Below are 19,183 nucleotides of genomic sequence, written 5' to 3'. Positions count from 1 at the left end.
TAGCGTCTCCGCAGGAGGGATGATACTGCGCCCAGAATCCTGATCATGGGCCTGGATGCTGCTTTCTTCTGTGGAGAACACTAGCGTCTCCGCAGGAGGGATGACACTGCATCCAGAATCCTGATCATGGGCACGGACGCTGCTTTCTTCTGTGGAGAACACTAGCGTCTCCGCAGGAGGGATGATACTGCGCCCAGAATCCTGATCATGGGCCTGGACGCTGCTTTCTTCTGTGGAGAACACTAGCGTCTCCGCAGGAGGGATGACACTGCATCCAGAATCCTGATCATGGGCACGGACGCTGCTTTCTTCTGTGGAGAACACTAGCGTCTCCGCAGGAGGGATGACACTGCGCCCAGAATCCTAATCATGGGCATGGACGCTGCTTTCTTCTGTGGAGAACACTAGCGTCTCCGCAGGAGGGATGACACTGCGCCCAGAATCCTGATCATGGGCCTGGACGCTGCTTTCTTCTGTAGAGAACACTAGCGTTTCTGCAGGAGGAATGACACTGCGCCCAGAATCCTGATCATGGGCCTGGACGCTGCTTTCTTCTGTGGAGAACACTAGCGTTTCTGCAGGAGGGATGACACTGCGCCCAGAATCCTGATCATGGGCACGGACGCTGCTTTCTTCTGTGGAGAACACTAGCGTTTCTGCAGGAGGGATGACACTGCGCCCAGAATCCTGATCATGGGCACGGACGCTGCTTTCTTCTGTGGAGAACACTAGCGTCTCCGCAGGAGGGATGATACTGCGCCCAGAATCCTGATCATGGGCCTGGATGCTGCTTTCTTCTGTGGAGAACACTAGCGTCTCCGCAGGAGGGATGACACTGCATCCAGAATCCTGATCATGGGCCTGGACGCTGCTTTCTTCTGTGGAGAACACTAGCGTCTCCGCAGGAGGGATGATACTGCGCCCAGAATCCTGATCATGGGCCTGGACGCTGCTTTCTTCTGTGGAGAACACTAGCGTCTCCGCAGGAGGGATGACACTGCATCCAGAATCCTGATCATGGGCACGGACGCTGCTTTCTTCTGTGGAGAACACTAGCGTCTCCGCAGGAGGGATGATACTGCGCTCAGAATCCTGATCATGGGCACGGACGCTGCTTTCTTCTGTGGAGAACACTAGCGTCTCCGCAGGAGGGATGACACTGCGCCCAGAATCCTGATCATGGGCACGGACGCTGCTTTCTTCTGTGGAGAACACTAGCGTCTCCGCAGGAGGGATGACACTGCACCCAGAATCCTGATCATGGGCACGGACGCTACTTTCTTATGTGGAGAACACTAGCGTCTCCGCAGGAGGGATGACACTGCGCCCAGAATCCTGATCATAGGCACGGACGCTGCTTTCTTCTGTGGAGAACACTAGCGTCTCCGCAGAAGGGATGACACTGCGCCCAGAATCCTAATCATGGGCATGGACGCTGCTTTCTTCTGTGGAGAACACTAGCGTCTCCGCAGGAGGGATGACACTGCGCCCAGAATCCTAATCATGGGCATGGACGCTGCTTTCTTCTGTGGAGAACACTAGCGTCTCCGCAGGAGGGATGACACTGCGCCCAGAATCCTGATCATGGGCACGGACGCTGCTTTCTTCTGTAGAGAACACTAGCGTTTCTGCAGGAGGAATGACACTGCGCCCAGAATCCTGATCATGGGCCTGGACGCTGCTTTCTTCTGTGGAGAACACTAGCGTTTCTGCAGGAGGGATGACACTGCGCCCAGAATCCTGATCATGGGCACGGACGCTGCTTTCTTCTGTGGAGAACACTAGCGTCTCCGCAGGAGGCATGACACTGCGCCCAGAATCCTAATCATGGGCATGGACGCTACTTTCTTCAGTGGAGAACACTAGCGTCTCCGCAGGAGGGATGACACTGCATCCAGAATCCTGATCATGGGCACGGACGCTGCTTTCTTCTGTGGAGAACACTATCGTCTCCGCAGGAGGGATGACACTGCACCCAGAATCCTGATCATGGGCACGGACGCTGCTTTCTTCTGTGGAGAACACTAGCGTCTCCGCAGGAGGGATGACACTGCGCCCAGAATCCTGATCATGGGCACGGACGCTGCTTTCTTCTGTGGAGAACACTAGCGTCTCCGCAGGAGGGATGACACTGCCTCTACAATGCGTGGGAATGAATCCTAATCAACCGAAGCCAATTTATGAGATTCATTGGACAATAAGACAAAGAAAAATATTGATAAGAGCCCATAGGAACAAATAAGAAGCTGTGGCTAACATATTTGTGCCCGGCCAAGTAACAGGATCTGGTTTATCCATCAAAATATCAAAAATGTGTCCATTGTGGAGGTATTGGTCTTCCATGCTCAATCAGGCTCGGTGGGGGAGATGGAGTGTAAACTTTCACAAAGGATTGTACAGCCGTTCTGACATGGATTCTAATGGTAAGAAAACACTCCAGTAAATAGATCTGTGTGATAATCTGGACATTGCCTGGTGAAATCCGGTGAGCTCTACGGTGACCTCATGGCCGCTGCCTTCTCTACTTACCGACTGGCATTTTCCAGTTCATCCTTATCTGCCTTTGCTTTCATCTTCACACGTCCCATATTCTGTCTTTCTTCATCTCCTTCCTCAATGACTTTTTCCTCTTCTTCACTGATGAATAATACAGAACATAGAAAGGTTTTTGTTTCTGCAGAGTTGTTTCTAGAGCATTTATCCATGAAGCCTCCACACCAGAGACGCCATAAACAATCGTCATTAATATAAGTGCTTGTCGCCTCCTGTGACTAAATGATGCCAATATACAGATGCTGAATGACACCATGATATAGTTACATACGCCGTCTCCACACCTTAAAGGGGTTTTCCATTGTAGAACCTGTTTTATAGGCTGCAGTTGGTTTTAAAGACACAAACTGTTTTTACATACCCTGTCTGGGTCCAGCGCCTGAGTTTCCGCTCCCGGTTATTGTTGCAGCACTAATCTTTCCATAACAAAAGCTGCTGAGCTCCATTATTGGTGACAGCGATTTTGATATGATGTCAGCACCGCAGCCAATAACAGACACCAGGAAGAGCGGCGGAGACTCGGCTCTGGACCCCGGGAGGGTGACTAAAGCACAGTTGTTTTTTAAAGTAATAAACTGCAATTGGGTTTGTTTGAAAATGGAAAAGAAAATCTCTTTAAAAAGAACCTGCCAGCACAATTAAGTAATGTGGATTAAAGACGTAAATGTAAAAGCACTGTGATACTGATTACATGAATACCTTTGGTGAAGAAATTGGCTTTGTGTTTCTTTAACCATTTGAAGTTTTCTGCTAATTAGATTTTGATGCACAGGGGCTGGAAAATGCACTGGGTTTTTTCCTCCCTGTCTGTGATTCCTCTGGCCCCTCCACCTTTCTCCCATCTGAGAATGACAGGTCCCTTCTGAAATTTCAATCAGAGAAGGCAGGTCATCCACAGACCGGAAGTAGGTGTAGAGGTTGGGGAATCACAGACAGGGAGGAGAAGACCCAGTGTACAGTTCGGCCCCTTTGCACCAAAAGCTAATTATCAGAAAACTACAAATGGTTATAGAATCAGAAAGTAGATTTCTTCACCAAAGGTGTCAATGTACCCAGTATTACAGTGATGAAGCGACCGATGGGAGGGCTGCGGGTGTGTGTGTATGCTCTATTCCAACAAAATCCCCATACTCAGATTTTACCGGTAGTAACATTTCTTTACTAGGAAACATGTTTATAATACAATCAACTGAGCTATCTGCACACATGGGTATAGGAAGCCCCTGGACTTTCACTCCTTCCGGGTATGCAGCAAGAAAAAAACAACAACAAAAAAAATGGCAGCAACTTTCCCTAACTTTCCCTACAAACACGTACCAGTCTATCCCGAAAGAAGATGTCGCTCCCACGTCGCAGGCCTGGGGTCTCGCGGTGATGGGTCCCGGTGCAGCGCTGGAGAGATGAAGCTCCTCGGTCTTTTCTTTTCTTTTATCTTCCCCAGCTGGTGACGGATTATAAGTAGTCTTTTGGTCCCGGAGCACGCCGGGCAGAAGAAGGCAGGTCACAGTCCCTGCAATTACACTCAGATGGCGGTGCTCGGTAGTCCGGTTAACTCCCTGAGGAAAACAAAGTTCTGCAGACTGGGAGTGACAGAAACTGCTTTCACCGGGTGATTTCTTCCTGACTTTTGCGGCAAAACGAGCCCTCTCTTCAGGGAGACCACACGCAGGACTCTCCTCACTGAGCTCCGGAGCTGAACACCACCTTCCCGCGTCTTCTCTTCTGGTTTTTCACACACCAGCTCCTGTGGGGAATTTCCCAGCTCTGTGTTTGTCGTTGTACAGTACGACGCTGCCCCCTTGTGGGCAATTGCTGGAACAGTATTCAAAGCCATTTCTACAGAAGGGATACAGTCGGACTTGTTGACCCCATTACATACCCCCCCACTTAAAGGTTGGCAGTCCCTGTCAACTACCGTCGGTTCCCAGGCAGCGATGACTGCAGACGTTACAGGGGTTGGTTGAGAAGTGGGCCATACGTACTGGTCCCTGTAAGACCGCCCGGGCGGGATCCCAGCAGTGGTGCGGTCAGTGCGCCTCAAGGGTCGGTTGTTCCCCTCCCTGTCACTGTCTCTACGCCCCACTCCAGTCAGCACCCCGGGGAAGGAACTGGGTTGTGTAGGGAGGTCACTGATCTCAGAGTCAAGGTGATCACTGTGCCGGGAAACGTCCGTGTCGTCAGTCGTGTTGGTAGTGTCATCCCCTCCGGGTACTGTGGTAGGGGAGTCAGGCTGGGATCGGCAGGGCCGCAACATATTTCGGTGCACAGTGCGGATGCTGTGATTGTCTTCACCCCGCACTCGGTATACATGCCCGTTGGGGTAGGGGCGTTCGATTACCCGGTAAACCTCAGTCTCCCACTTGGCTCGAAGTTTCCCTTGGGGCTTCTTGATACGGAGCAGGACTGGCTGTCCCAACTTCAAGGGTTGCTCTTGCACGGGGAGTGGATCAGCATGTATCTGGCCCCGGATTTGTTTGCTCACCAGTCGGTGTACCGTCTCCATCTTCTGTCGGTGAGCATTTAGCCAGGAGGGGTAGTTATGGCAGACGTCAACTCCAGGGCGAAATAGAGAAGGGTGTGTGGAGTGTAGCCAGTCACAGAGTGGACCTGGTTGTTATAGGCCCATACTAAATCAGGAAGGAATTGAGGCCATTGGTCTTTCTTATCATCGGCCAAGGTGCGGATCAGCTGGAGTAGGGTCCGGTTGAAGCGTTCACATGCACCGTTCCCTTGTGGGTGATAAGGAGTGGTCCTCGACTTCTGGATCCCATACATCTGGTGCAGCTCTTCGATGACTCGGCCCTCGAAACAAGCCCCCTGGTCGGAGTGCAACCTCTCCGGGCACCCGTAGACATGGATGAACTGTCGACAGATGGCCCGAGCAGCCGATTCAGCCGTCTGGTCTTTGGTAGCGACAGCGACAGCGAATTTTGTGAAGTGATCCACCATGACTAAACAATACTGATAGCCACTGCTCGCCGTCCCAACCAGCAGATAATCCACCATCAACAGCTCAAGGGGTCTGGATGTTTTAATTGTCTGAACAGGTGCACGCTGCTCAGAGGACTTGTGTAGTTCACAGGTGCGACAGGTCTGGCAGACGTCTTCAACCAGCTTGCGGAGCCCCGGACAATAGATGGACTGTTGAACCCACCGAAAAGTCTTGTCCATTCCGAAGTGTCCATTCCTTTTGTGGGCCTGGACCACCATCTCACGGGCCAATTGTTCAGGCACTACAACTTGTGCGCATTCTTCCAGCATGTGTGACAAGAGAACCTTCCGGTATAGCACTCCTTCTCTCAGAATCAGCCGGTCCCACTGGCTGAGCAGGGTCAAGGTCCCGGTAGACAGTCGCGCCCGTATATCGGCGGGAGGCTTCTGCTGCCGTTTCACCCATTGTTTGAGTAGAGCCCAATCGGGGTTCTGGTCCTGAATCCTGCACCACTCCTGGGGTGGCAAGGCGACTCCCACCGGAGTTCCAGCGTCGCCCACAACGAGCTGGCGGTGATCCACCATCTGTTGGGCGAGCTTTGCAAAGTCAGGTGTCTCGTCCCCTTCTAATTCTTCATCCCGGTCTCGGTTGAGTAAGGGGTATGACACTCTAGACAGGCTGTCCGCATTTTGGTTCTCAGCGCCAGCCCGATACTTGATCTTGTAATTGAACTTGGAGAGCCGAGCCATCCAACGCTGCTCCATGACTCCGAGCTTCGCATTTTCTAGATGGGCCAACGGGTTGTTATCGGTCAGGACTAGTACTTCGGTCCCCGTGAGATACCCTGCAAATTTCTCCGCCATAGCCCACGTTAGGGCCAACAGCTCCAGCCGGAACGAGCTATAATTGGTGGGGTTCTTCTCGCCCTCATGTAGGGACCGACTGGCATAGGCTATGACCCGTTCCTTGCCGTCTTGGACCTGTGAAAGTACTGCCCCTAGACCCTGTAAACTGGCATCGGTGTGTAGTTGGAAGGGCAGGTTGTAGTCCGCATATGCCAGGATGGGGGGAGACGTTAAGGCACCCTTTAGGGCTTGGAAGGAGTCTTCCTGGCTGGGTCCCCAGCGGATGAGTCGTCCTCTGGGGCTGTTGGTGGTCCCTCGAAGCAGATCCTGCAAGGGTGCAGCAAGCCGGGCGAAGTTTTTGACGAACCGGCGGTAGTAGCCGGCCAACCCCAGGAAAGCCCTGACCTCCTTGACGTTTGTGGGCTGCGGCCAATCCCGTACGGCGGCTATCTTCTCTGAAGATGGCTGGACGCCTTCGGCTGAGATCCGGTGACCCAGGTAATTGATCTCGGGCTGCAGAAGACGGCACTTGTTGGGTTTCAACTTCAGGCCATGTTCCCTCAACCTACTGAACACACGGCCCAGCTGCTTCAGGTGTTCTTCAAATGTGGCCGAATAGACTACAATGTCGTCCAGATAGATGAGGGTGAAGTCGAAGTTGAAGTCTCCCAAGCAGCGCTCCATCAGCCGCTGGAAAGTCCCCGGCGCGTTGTTCAGACCAAAGGGCATCCGGTCAAACTCGTACAGGCCCATGGGTAAGATGAAAGCAGTCTTCTCTCTATCTTTCTCATGCATAGGTACCTGCCAATATCCGCTGGCCAGATCCAACGAGGAGAAGTATTTGGCTTTCTTCAGGGCTGTCAGGGATTCTTCGATCCTTGGCAGAGGGTACGAGTCCCGGATGGTGCAAGCATTCAAACGGCGGTAGTCCACACAGAATCTCAGGGATCCGTCCTTCTTCTTGACTAACACTACCGGCGCCGCCCAGGGGCTCTGGCTTTCCCGTACCACTCCCGCGTGTAGCATGGAATTCAGGAGATTTTTCACTTCTTGGTATTGCTGGGGAGGAATTTGGCGGTACCTTTCACGGATAGGAGCAGTGTCACCGGTGGGGATCTCGTGTTTGATACTGGTGGTGCACCCAAAATCGGTGTCGTGCCGGGCAAAGGACGCCTGATGCTCTTGGAGTAGCTCTTCCACCTGAGACACCTCCCGTTTGGAGTATTGGGATACGTCCAACTGACACTTCTCTCGGAGTTCTCGCCCCACGTTGGTGTCACCCGCGACAGCGGCCATGGTAGAGACCGTCACTGTCCAATCTCCCTCTGTAGACGGTACAAACTGGAGGGGGCTCATAGGGTTCACCTCTTCGGTTAGAGCGTAGACTCGGCCGAGCTGTGTCCCGGCTTCTAGGTCAACGCTCACATTAGCCGTGTTGCCCAGCCTGACAGGAATTCTTCCCTTTCTCACTACTGCTAGAGTTCGAGCGACTAGTGGGTTCAGCTTCCCCTCCCTCGGGGAGCGCGGCTCAATCAGCACCTCCACGCCTTCAAACTGTCTCATGGTGCCAAGGGGTAGTGAGATAACTGTCTCTTTTCCAGCTGGTAAGGTGATCCTAGTATGGCGGGGTACGGTGACCGTGGCCAGCGGCAGCTGTTCTTCGGTCATCCGCTGGAGGTTGCAGGTCCGGACCACTTGTTGAAAGGCACGGCGGGTGGCCTTATGTGCGGTCACTCCTTGCCAGTACTTGGGCCCCTTCTTGGTAAACAGCACCAGATTCAGGTCCTTCAAGATGTTCATCCCAATAATCATGGGCGTTTCTGGTTCAAAGCCTTCCCTGACCACAATTATCCCTCTCTTCCCGAGATCTTGGCCACAGATTTCGGTGTTCATCCAGGCAACTCCCGACACCGGAATGGGTAGATTATTGGCTGCTTTGATCTTGATGGCGGTATCAGGGTCATAGGCAACTCGCGGTTTTAGACATTCTTCGTAGAACTGCTCGGAGATAGTGGATACCTGAGACCCAGTATCCATTAACCCTTGTACGGCGATCCCTTCCAGTAATACTTCTAGGGTGGGGCTATTTGATGCAAGTTTGTTCCGTGGCTGGCTCTGTTTTCCTACACCCCTCTCTTTGGCATCCCCTGTCGAGTGAGCCTCTTTGACAGGGGCGTCTAGTTTAAAGGCGGCCTCTGTTGTGGGACCTGACTTGCTGGTTCTGGTAGATCGGACGGTGGAGGAGCTTGAAAGTTCTGAGGGCAACGGTTGGCTCTATGGCGGGGATCGCCGCATGTCCAGCATCTTCCCATCGGCCGGCTGGGTTGTTGTCTCGCTTGCCGGCCCGCCTGTTGATCTAAGGTGAGCTGTAACACCTGTTTCTGCAACTCTGCCACCATCTGTTTCAGTTCCTCCGTGTTGCTGTTCGGCGTCCGGATATCAGATATGGACCTGCAAGCCGCGGTATATGTCTGTGTCTCCACGACAGGCCCCCTTGAACGTTCTATAGCTTCTTGTTTGGCCTCAGCGAACGTAAAGGCCGGATTTATCCGGAGTAGATCTTGCAATGAGCGGTTAAGGTACGGGTCTCTCAATCCGGTCACAAACTGATCTCTCAACACCAGGTCACGGGTACCCGTACTAGCTATCTGTTCTTCTTTTCTACAGGCTTGTTCTAGTAGCACTTGAAGGGCATTGGCATATTGAGGGATGTCCTCCGACTCGAGTTGCGTCCGCCGGAAAAACATATAGCGCAATGTTCCCGCATATGTGGTCGGTCCATAGGTGTTCTCCAGCACCCGCACTAAGTCATCCAACGTACGCTGGCCCCTAACCGTCTCCAGCCTGACTGTCGTCCACGCTTCCCCTTCTAGTGTTAGCATGGCCATTTCTGCTAAGGTCTTAGGGTCAGTGTTATACATTTCCCCCACTATCTTAAGTTGTTCAGTCCATTCCGTTACAGGATAGTTCCGTCCGTCAAACTTCCTCACCTGATTGACAATAGACGGCGGGGGAGCTGTCTGGTTATAAGTTACTACCGGGGGATGATTTTGTTGGTCACACATCCTGCCGACTACGCCACATGAAGCGACCGATGGGAGGGCCGCGGGTGTGTGTGTATGCTCTATTCCAACAAAATCCCCATACTCAGATTTTACCGGTAGTAACATTTCTTTACTAGGAAACATGTTTATAATACAATCAACTGAGCTATCTGCACACATGGGTATAGGAAGCCCCTGGACTTTCACTCCTTCCGGGTATGCAGCAAGAAAAAAACAACAACAAAAAAAATGGCGGCAACTTTCCCTAACTTTCCTTACAAACACGTACCAGTCTATCCCGAAAGAAGATGTCGCTCCCACGTCGCAGGCCTGGGGTCTCGCGGTGATGGGTCCCGGTGCAGCGCTGGAGAGATGAAGCTCCTCGGTCTTTTCTTTTCTTTTATCTTCCCCAGCTGGTGACGGATTATAAGTAGTCTTTTGGTCCCGGAGCACGCCGGGCAGAAGAAGGCAGGTCACAGTCCCTGCAATTACACTCAGATGGCGGTGCTCGGTAGTCCGGTTAACTCCCTGAGGAAAACAAAGTTCTGCAGACTGGGAGTGACAGAAACTGCTTTCACCGGGTGATTTCTTCCTGACTTTTGCGGCAAAACGAGCCCTCTCTTCAGGGAGACCACACGCAGGACTCTCCTCACTGAGCTCCGGAGCTGAACACCACCTTCCCGCGTCTTCTCTTCTGGTTTTTCACACACCAGCTCCTGTGGGGAATTTCCCAGCTCTGTGTTTGTCGTTGTACAGTACGACGCTGCCCCCTTGTGGGCAATTGCTGGAACAGTATTCAAAGCCATTTCTACAGAAGGGATACAGTCGGACTTGTTGACCCCATTACAGCGACATTACAGCAATGTCTCTACTGTGCATTATAAAATCGTGCTAAGAAGTTCACTTTAGGCTTATTATTGTAGCTGGATACTTACCCACTGACTTTCTGAAATATATCTATATCTGTCATTGCTTTATCTTTATCATGTCAGCCTTAATGGTAAGGGAGCTGCCATTAGTGGATCTTGATGATTTGCATACCCAAGGATATTGATTACCCAATGTACAGGAGTGTTCAGGAGTGACAACCCACAATTAACTTTATCACGTACAGTATAAATACTATAACTTTGGATCTATTACTTAATAGAAACGTATAGCGTGTATATATATATATACACACAAAATGGCAGAAGTACAATACTCTAATGGCTGATATTAGGAGTATGTGAGAATCATTACCAGCATCAGTGTAAGTATATATTCGCTTGATGTACAGACTTACAGTATTGTCTCAAGTGTGGTCCGAAATGTAAAGTCTCCAAAATCAATGGGCCTGGAAGAGAAAATACAGACTCAGATAAAATGAAAGAAACTGAATTCTCATGAGATTGTTATCTATATAATACGTCTCGTCTATGTAAAAACACGGGGCCGATTCATCATTTACTTTTTTTTAAATGACTTTTCTTTCTTGACTTGTGTTTTATGTTGATGTCGTTTTGTGTCCAATTCATCAAAATGGCGCACATGATTCATGAATTTTGTTCTATGCCGAAAGTGATCTTTTTTTTTTTTTGCTGTCAAATATGTTTGTGACTCTTTAGCAGAAAACGTATGATTGGCAAAAGGTATGCAAAAATGGCTGACATCCATAAAAATCACTCCGGGGGAAACTGGAGAAACAAATTTAGAGTTTTTTTCATTTCTAAAACTTTATATCCTGATTTTCTCAGTAATGATCATCTGCTCAGTTCCCCCTTTACCCACTATGATTAGGGTGGGCACCATACTTGTAATCATGGTTACAGGGCCCCACTCCAATGTGTTTTGTGTGACCCCTTCCCCCCTCTAGCAACGCCTCTGTGACGCCCTGGACCCCAGGGGTCACAGGTAATTACATCAGCCACATACACACACACCCCCATCCCCTGTGAGGTCACATACATGTCACCCAATAGGGAGACCTGATGCCTAACCCAGGGCAAGTAGAGCACACCAGGTGGGCGGAGTCAGGTTGAAGGACACGCCCATTGAGAAGACTACTGTCCTGGGGCAGGAAGTTCAAACAGTGCAGCTCTGGAGAGAGTAGTGACAGGAGTTGCAGAGCTGTCAGGGACCCGGGTAGGAGCCTGGGCCCCTTGGAAAACATCAGGCAGGCGGTGGTGGCCGTCTGTAGGAGTACCGGTACAGCAACCGGCGGAACCGTACGGATCGGGCCTGGGTCGTGGCCCGCCGGTCCTGAACCAGGGAGTCAAACGTGTACCGGAGCACCAAACAGAAGGGTACTCAGACCCCGTCCTAGCTTAGAAGCCACTGAGTATAGGCGAATTGACTGATTGCTGGCCGGACCTCAGGGGTTCATCCACAACCAAAGTCCTGAAAGAAGGCAAAAGCCCACCGAGACCGGGTGAGTGCCACTGCCAAGGGCCAAACACCCGACCAGCGCCTGCGGGCACCCGAGGGCTCCTCCGGCAGCTCAACGCCGGGGAGCGGGCCACCACTGCTTGGGCAGGGGGGGCCGAAACACAAACATCCAGAGGTGCACGGGAAAAGTGGCCACCATCAACCCCACAGGAGACATCAGCAGCCGGCCGCGGGGACCGACCACTACCGAACTTTGGTTTACCAGTGACTCAGTGTGAATTAATCGTACACCAGTGCCATCCGGGCACGATGCACTATACCGCGGCACGGCATCCTGCACCCTGACTACAACAACCACCAACCCTCACAGTCCCCCACCGGGCCCCGGGACACACCGCCCCTACCCACGGAGGGGCTAACATCTCGGCTGCGGCCGCAACACCGATCCCGGACGAGCCCGCCATTACTTCAGCCGCAGCGGTGGTGCTTCTCCCGTCACCACGACCCGTGAGTGGCGTCACGACCCGTTACACGACCACCATCCTCCCACCGCCTACTCCCCTTAACAAGAGTGACGTGGCCCCCGGTCTGGAGGCGCTCGTGCCACCGACAGCCCGAGCCCGGACCTCGAGCGGCATGGCCCGAGGAAGCGGAAGAAGCGGCCGGGCCCCTCTCAGGGCGGTACACCTCTAGCACCCACTCACCCCAGGATTACACCTCTATACCACTGTACAGGGAGACTCCTATAGTTACACCTAAAGACATAGGGGCATAACTCTATAACATAATTACCGGAAATAGATCTCGGTCTCCGTCACAGTCTTTTTCCATCTGTTTAAGAAATATAAAAGAAAAATAAGACATGTACTGTTATAAAATGATAACAAAAAATAGATGTTCATTCATCAAAACTTCATAACAACCAAACAGATTGCCATTTTTCTGTGATTGTAAGAAGCTTTTCTGGTGACTGAGTAGAGTGCGGATTAACCCCAGATAATGGGACAACAGTCACTTTCAGGGATCCTAGTATGCAACACATACATCTCATCCAAGAAGTCATCCATGGCCTCCATTTCATCCGGGTAGTTGTCCATGTCCTCAATTTCATCCGGGTAGTTGTAAATATCCTCCATCTCATCCGGGTAGTTAGAAATATCCTCCATCTCATCCGGGTAGTTGCATAACCGGCTGTAGTAATTATTGGCACTATTTGGGGATATCACACTTTTTAATCACTATTTACTTTATAGTGTAAAGTGATGTACAAAAATGGTAATTCTGGCATTGTTTCTTTTATTTTTAGCTGTGTTCAGGATAAATAATGATAGTCTTATAGTACATGTTGCAGATGAGACAATACTATAATAATAGCTGTTTACAACGTACGTTTTTTATTTTTACAGATTAAACCAATTTTTTAATTGTGAAAACTGGAATTTTGAGGAGGGTGTTTTTACATTTTTTGAAATAATTTAAAAGCAATTTTTATGACATTTCTTAGTCCATGAAGGGGACTTGAACATGAGATCTTATGGTCGCATTAGTAATACACAGCATTGCTCAAGCATCGCTGTGTATTATACTGTCCCTTTATTCCTTCACTGACAGGTCATCTATAAGGCCCTGCCTCTGTTGGGATCTGGTACGCTTTGGTACATGGCAGACCTGGAGGTCTTTGCCAAGTCTCTGGGTGCCATATCAACCCACTGGCTATACCGATTGGTGCTGTGGGTGCCAATGGGCTAACAGAGTAATGTCCTTGTGTGCCAATGTCACTATTGACAGCAGCATATGAAAACAGTTATACAGCTAGGATTGGTCAGAACACCAATCTCACGAGCTAGAGGTGACCTGCCGTGTATATCAGTTGTGCTCCTGCAGCTGATCGCACAGGTAGAGACGCTGTACCATGCAATCAGCATGGCACAGATATCCATCATGGGGCACTAGGTGACATGTCCTCATGACTGATATGTACATCATAAAGCGTTAATAGGTTAAAGGGAGTCTGCCGGGGCACAATTATATGATAAAGTAAGCGTATCTTGCCCTCTGTATGCAGCTTGCCCTAGGAAAAGTCATAAATTAAGTTCCTATGCCCACCTATAGTGTTTGCACATAATTAGTTGATGGTAGCTGCATTCTTTACTTACCCACTGATGTTATCATATCCGCTTTCTTTATCTGTATCCATCTCACAATGTCCTATATCTTGACTGTCTCCATTATAGTCCTCAAATCCATCTTCCTCCTCATCTTCCTCACTATTCAAAAGCACATAATATACACTCCACAACATGGAAATTGCAACACCAAGAAGGAAAAATCATGGAGTTATGAAATCACAGGATCTATAGACATGTTAATGATATGGAAATGATGAAAAACTGGAAAAAAGTTTTGAACACCTCGTGTTACTCTGGATGGAGCATGAGCTGCACGTGCAGAAATACATCTACTTAGACACCTTGGCATGTTATTAATGGTGGACTGGGGAATGTTCTGCTACCCTGAACGCACTTTCTCATGTAAATCATCAATATCCGCTTCTGGCAGCTGCCTTTGCATTTTCTGACCAATGACATTCCAGATGTGGTTGACGGGAGACAAGTCTGGAAATGATGCAGGCCATGGTGCTATGTTTAGGCCATGTAAGCTGCTCATAGTAGTGTAGGCAATGTGTGGCCTGGCATTGTGTTTTAAAACAGATCCTGGTTCATTTTCACTTGTGAAGGCTTCTTTATGGCATTGCACCCATAATCCCAAAACTAATTTCCGGCTATCACTGTGTCTAAGAGAAAAGCAGGACTCCTCACTGCACTTATCTCCCATCGATCATATCTGGGACATCATGGGTTGGTAAGCTGGATGGTAAGGGAGCTGCCACCAGTGGATCTTGATCATTTGCATACTCAAGGATATTGATAAAGAAATGTACAGGAGTGTTCAGGGGTGACAACCCACATTTAACTTTATCACGTACAGTATAAATACTATAACTTTGGACCTATTACTTAATAGAAACATATAGAGTGTGTATATCTATATATAAAGTCCAGTTTAAAGCCCAGACTAAGAGAAGATATTCAAGAGGGAAATGAAGAGGTGGAGTCTCTATGGGTGGAGATACAAGGAGGGAAAACTAATAAAATCCTCATAGGGGTTTGTTATAAGCCACCAAATATAACAGAAACCACTGAAAATGTATTATTGAAACAAATAGACAAAGCAGCAAATCACAATGAGGTGATTATTATGGGGGACTTCAATTACCCCGATATAGACTGGGAAACTGAAACCTGTGTATCTCAGAAAGGAAACCGGTTTCTGTCAGTAACTAAGGATAATTATCTGTCCCAACTTGTGCCGGGCCCAACTAGAGGGGCAGCCCTTCTGGACTTAATTTTAAGCAACAGGCCAGATAGAATAACAGACGTACGAGTGGATGGGCACCTAGGGAATAGTGACCACAATATAATACAATTCCACTTGTCCTTTAGTAAGGTGCCTTGGAGGGGGGTTACAAAAACGCTGAATTTCAGGAAAGCAAAGTTTGATCAACTTAGAGAAGACCTTCGCCAAATTGATTGGGACAATGTCCTCAAAAATGGGAGCACAGAAAATAAGTGGGAAATTTTTAAATCGGTATTAAACACCCACTGCGAGCTAGCCATACCATACAGAAATAAAAGGGCTAGGAACAGGAGAAAATCAATGTGGCTTAATAAGGATGTAAAAGGGGCAATGAATAATAAGAAAAAGGCATTTAAAAAGCTAAAACAAGAAGGCAGCGAGGAAGCATTAAAAATATATAGAGAAAAAAATAAAATGTGTAAAAAACAAATATATTTAGCAAAAGTAGAAACTGAGAGACTCATTGCTAAGGAAAGCAAAACAAATCCCAAACTATTCTTTAATTATATAAACAGAAAAAAGATTAAAATTGATGGTGTTGGCCCTTTAAAGAATAATGAGGGTAAAATCATAGAAAGCGATGTGGGAAAAGCAAATGTTTTAAATACTTTTTTCTCAACTGTGTTCACACAGGAAAAGCATATGCCAGGGGAAATGCAGAGTGATCATATAAATGCCCCATTAAGTATGACCTGCCTAACCCAGGAAGAAGTGCAGAACCGACTTAGTAACATTAAAATTGACAAATCACCAGGCCCTGATGGCATTCACCCTCGGGTATTAAGGGAGTTAAGTAATGTGATAGACAGGCCTCTATTCCTTTTATTTAAAGACTCTATAGAAACTGGGTCTGTTCCACTGGATTGGCGGCTAGCAAATGTGGTACCAATATTCAAAAAAGGGTGCAAAAGGGAACCTGGAAACTATAGGCCGGTAAGCTTAACATCTGTTGTGGGTAAAATGTTTGAAGGGTTTTTAAGGGATACTATTATGGAATGTCTCAATGTTAATAACTGTTTAACTCCATATCAACATGGATTTATGAAGGATCGCTCCTGTCAAACTAACCTGATCAGCTTCTATGAGGATGTAAGCTCTCACATGGACCGAGGAGAATCATTGGATGTCATTTATCTCGACTTCGGTAAAGCATTTGACACTGTCCCACATAAAAGACTGCTAAGTAAAATGAGAAAGCTTGGGCTCGGGGAAAATGTGTGTAGATGGGTAGGTAGCTGGCTTAGTGGTAGAAAACAAAGAGTGGTTATTAATGGTGCATACTCAGATTGGGCCAGGGTTACTAGTGGGGTGCCACAGGGGTCTGTATTGGGCCCCCTACTATTTAATATATTTATTAATGATCTGGTGGATGGTTTACAGAGTAAAATATCAGTATTTGCAGATGATACAAAACTATGTAAGGTAGTTAACACAAAGGAGGACAGTTTGCAACTACAGATGGACTTGAGTAAATTGGAGAATTGGGCTGAAAAATGGCAAATGAGGTTTAACACAGATAAGTGTAAGGTTATGCACATGGGAAGGAGAAAAAGATGCTACGATTACTTACTAAATGGGAAACTGCTGGGGAAATCAGACATGGAAAAAGACTTAGGCATCTTAGTCAATAAGAATCTAAATTGGAGTGCCCAGTGTCAGGCAGCAGCCACCAAAGCAAATAGGGTGATGGGATGCATTAGAAGAGGTCTGGGGGCACGAGATGAAAACATCATTCTCCCTCTGTACAAATCACTAGTCAGACCACACTTGGAGTATTGTGTGCAATTTTGGGCGCCGGTGCTGAAGAAAGACATTACTGAACTTGAAAGGGTTCAGAGGCGGGCTACTAAAATAATAAATGGAATGGGTGCATTACAATACACGGAAAGGTTATCAAAATTAGGTCTATTTACTCTAGAAAAGAGAAGACTTAGGGGAGACCTAATAAATATGTACAAATATATCAGAGGGCCATATAGAGATCTCTCCCATGATCTGTTTGTACCAAGGACTATGACAAGAACAAGGGGGCATTCTTTTCGATTGGAGGAAAGAAAATTCCTACATCAGCATAGAAGAGGGTTCTTCACGGTAAGAGCAGTGAGGCTCTGGAACTCTCTTCCTGAGGAAGTGGTGATGGCCAACTCACTGAATGAATTTAAGAGAGGAATGGATGCATTTCTTGTTAGCAAAAGTATAGAAGGTTATAAATAGCATAATCTTACAGGTAGATAGAAGAGCGACCAAGATTATTAGAGGAATGGGTGGGCTGCAATACCAAGACAGGTTATTAAACTTGGGGTTAGTTAGTTAGGAAAAACAAAGGCTTAGGGGGATCTAATCACAATGTATAAATATATGAGGGGACAGTACAGAGACCTTTCCAAAGATCTCTTTACACCTAGGCCTGCGACTGGAACACGGGGGCATCCGCTACGTCTTGAGGAAAGAATGTTTAATCATAATCACAGATGAGGACTCTTTACTGTACGAGCAGTGAGACTATGGAGCTCTCTGCCGTATGATGTTGTATTGAGGGATTCACAAGTAAAATTTAAGCAGAGCCTGATCGCATTAATTGAAAAATATAATATTACCAGTTATGTATATTGGATTTTATGACAGGGTGTTGATCCAGGGAACTAGTCTGATTGCCGTATGTGGAGTCAGGAAGGAATTTTTTTCCCCATTGGAGCTTATTTGACACATTGGGGGTTTTTTGCCTTCCTCTGGATCAACATGTTAGGCTACGGGTTGTACTAGATGGACTTAGAGTCTCCCTTCAACCTTAAAAACTATGAAACTATATACCCAAAATGGCAGAAGTGCCTTACTCTAATGGCTGATATTAGGAATATGTGAGAACCATTACCAGCATCAGTGTAAGTATACAATCATTTCGCTTGTTGTACAGACTTACGGTATTGTCTCAAGTGTGGGCAATGATGTCAGTTTTCCAAAGTCAATGGGCCTGGAAGAGAAAATACAGACTCAGATAAGATGAAGGAAACTGAATCCTCATGAGATTGTTATCTATATAATACGTCTCTTCTATATAAAAACACGGGGCCAATTCATCATTTACATATTTTTTTAAATGACTTTTCTTTCTTGACTTGTGTTTTATGTTGATGTCGTTTTGTGTCCAATTCATCAAAATGGCGCACATGATTCATGAATTTTACTCTATGCCGAAAGTGATCTTTTTTTTCTGCTGTCAACTATTTTTGCGACTCTTTAGTAGAAAAAGTTGTATGTTTTGCAAAAGGTACGCAAAAATGGCTGACATCCATAAAAATCACTCCCGGGGAAACTGGAGAAACAAATTTAGTGTTTTTCATTTCTAAAAGTTTATATCCCGATTTTCTCAGTAATGATCATCTATTTAGTTCCCCCTTTACCTATTATGATTAGGGGGGCCACCATAGTGGTAATCATGGTTACAGGACCCCACTCCGATGTGTTTTGTGTGACCCCTTCCCCCCTCTAGCTACACCTCTGGCACCCACTCACCCCAGGATTACACTTGTATACCCCTGTACCGGGAGACTCCTATAGTTACATCTAAAGACATAGGGGCATAACTCTATAACATAATTACCGGAAATAGATCTCGGTCTCTGTCACGGTCTTTTTCCATCTTTTTAAGAAATATAAAAGAAAAATAAGACATGTACTGTTATAAAATGATAAGAAAAAATAGATGTTCATTCATCAAAACTTTCTAACAACCAAACAGATTGCCATGTTTCTGTGATTGTACGAAGCTTCTATGGTGACCGAGTGCACCGAAAGCTATACTTGTACTGTACACCGCAGCATTTTGGTCGCTGCGAAAACTTGCTACATCCAAAATGCTGCAAACACTGATCGTGGGCTCAGACCCTTATTTTATTCTACATTCTAACTTTTATTGTTAAAAGTGTTGTACACTACTTTACAATTGATGTATTATCCTTAGGAAAGGTCATCAATGTCCAATAGGCCAGGGCTCAACACCCGGCACCCTTGCCGATCAACTGTTA

General features: G+C 47.7%; 1 protein-coding gene across 1 annotated transcript in view; it reads right to left on the bottom strand.

The window, feature by feature from the left end:
- Positions 1-19,183, bottom strand: part of LOC142296146 (uncharacterized) — a 68,461-nt gene that overhangs the window by 7,225 nt on the left and 42,053 nt on the right. Inside the window, exons 13-19 of the mRNA XM_075339416.1 lie at positions 18,760-18,798; positions 18,079-18,129; positions 13,898-14,008; positions 12,786-12,950; positions 12,534-12,572; positions 10,660-10,710; positions 2,530-2,637 (exon numbers count right to left, since the gene is read on the bottom strand). Of these exons, the coding sequence (XP_075195531.1) occupies positions 2,530-2,637; positions 10,660-10,710; positions 12,534-12,572; positions 12,786-12,950; positions 13,898-14,008; positions 18,079-18,129; positions 18,760-18,798 (564 nt within the window). The remainder of the gene's footprint in view (positions 1-2,529; positions 2,638-10,659; positions 10,711-12,533; positions 12,573-12,785; positions 12,951-13,897; positions 14,009-18,078; positions 18,130-18,759; positions 18,799-19,183) is intronic.

The sequence above is a fragment of the Anomaloglossus baeobatrachus genome, chromosome 1 (assembly GCF_048569485.1).
Source record: "Anomaloglossus baeobatrachus isolate aAnoBae1 chromosome 1, aAnoBae1.hap1, whole genome shotgun sequence".
Taxonomy (NCBI): Eukaryota; Metazoa; Chordata; class Amphibia; order Anura; family Aromobatidae; genus Anomaloglossus; species Anomaloglossus baeobatrachus.
The sequence above is the reverse complement of the archived record's forward strand: the minus strand, read 5'-3'. Positions and strand labels throughout refer to the sequence as shown.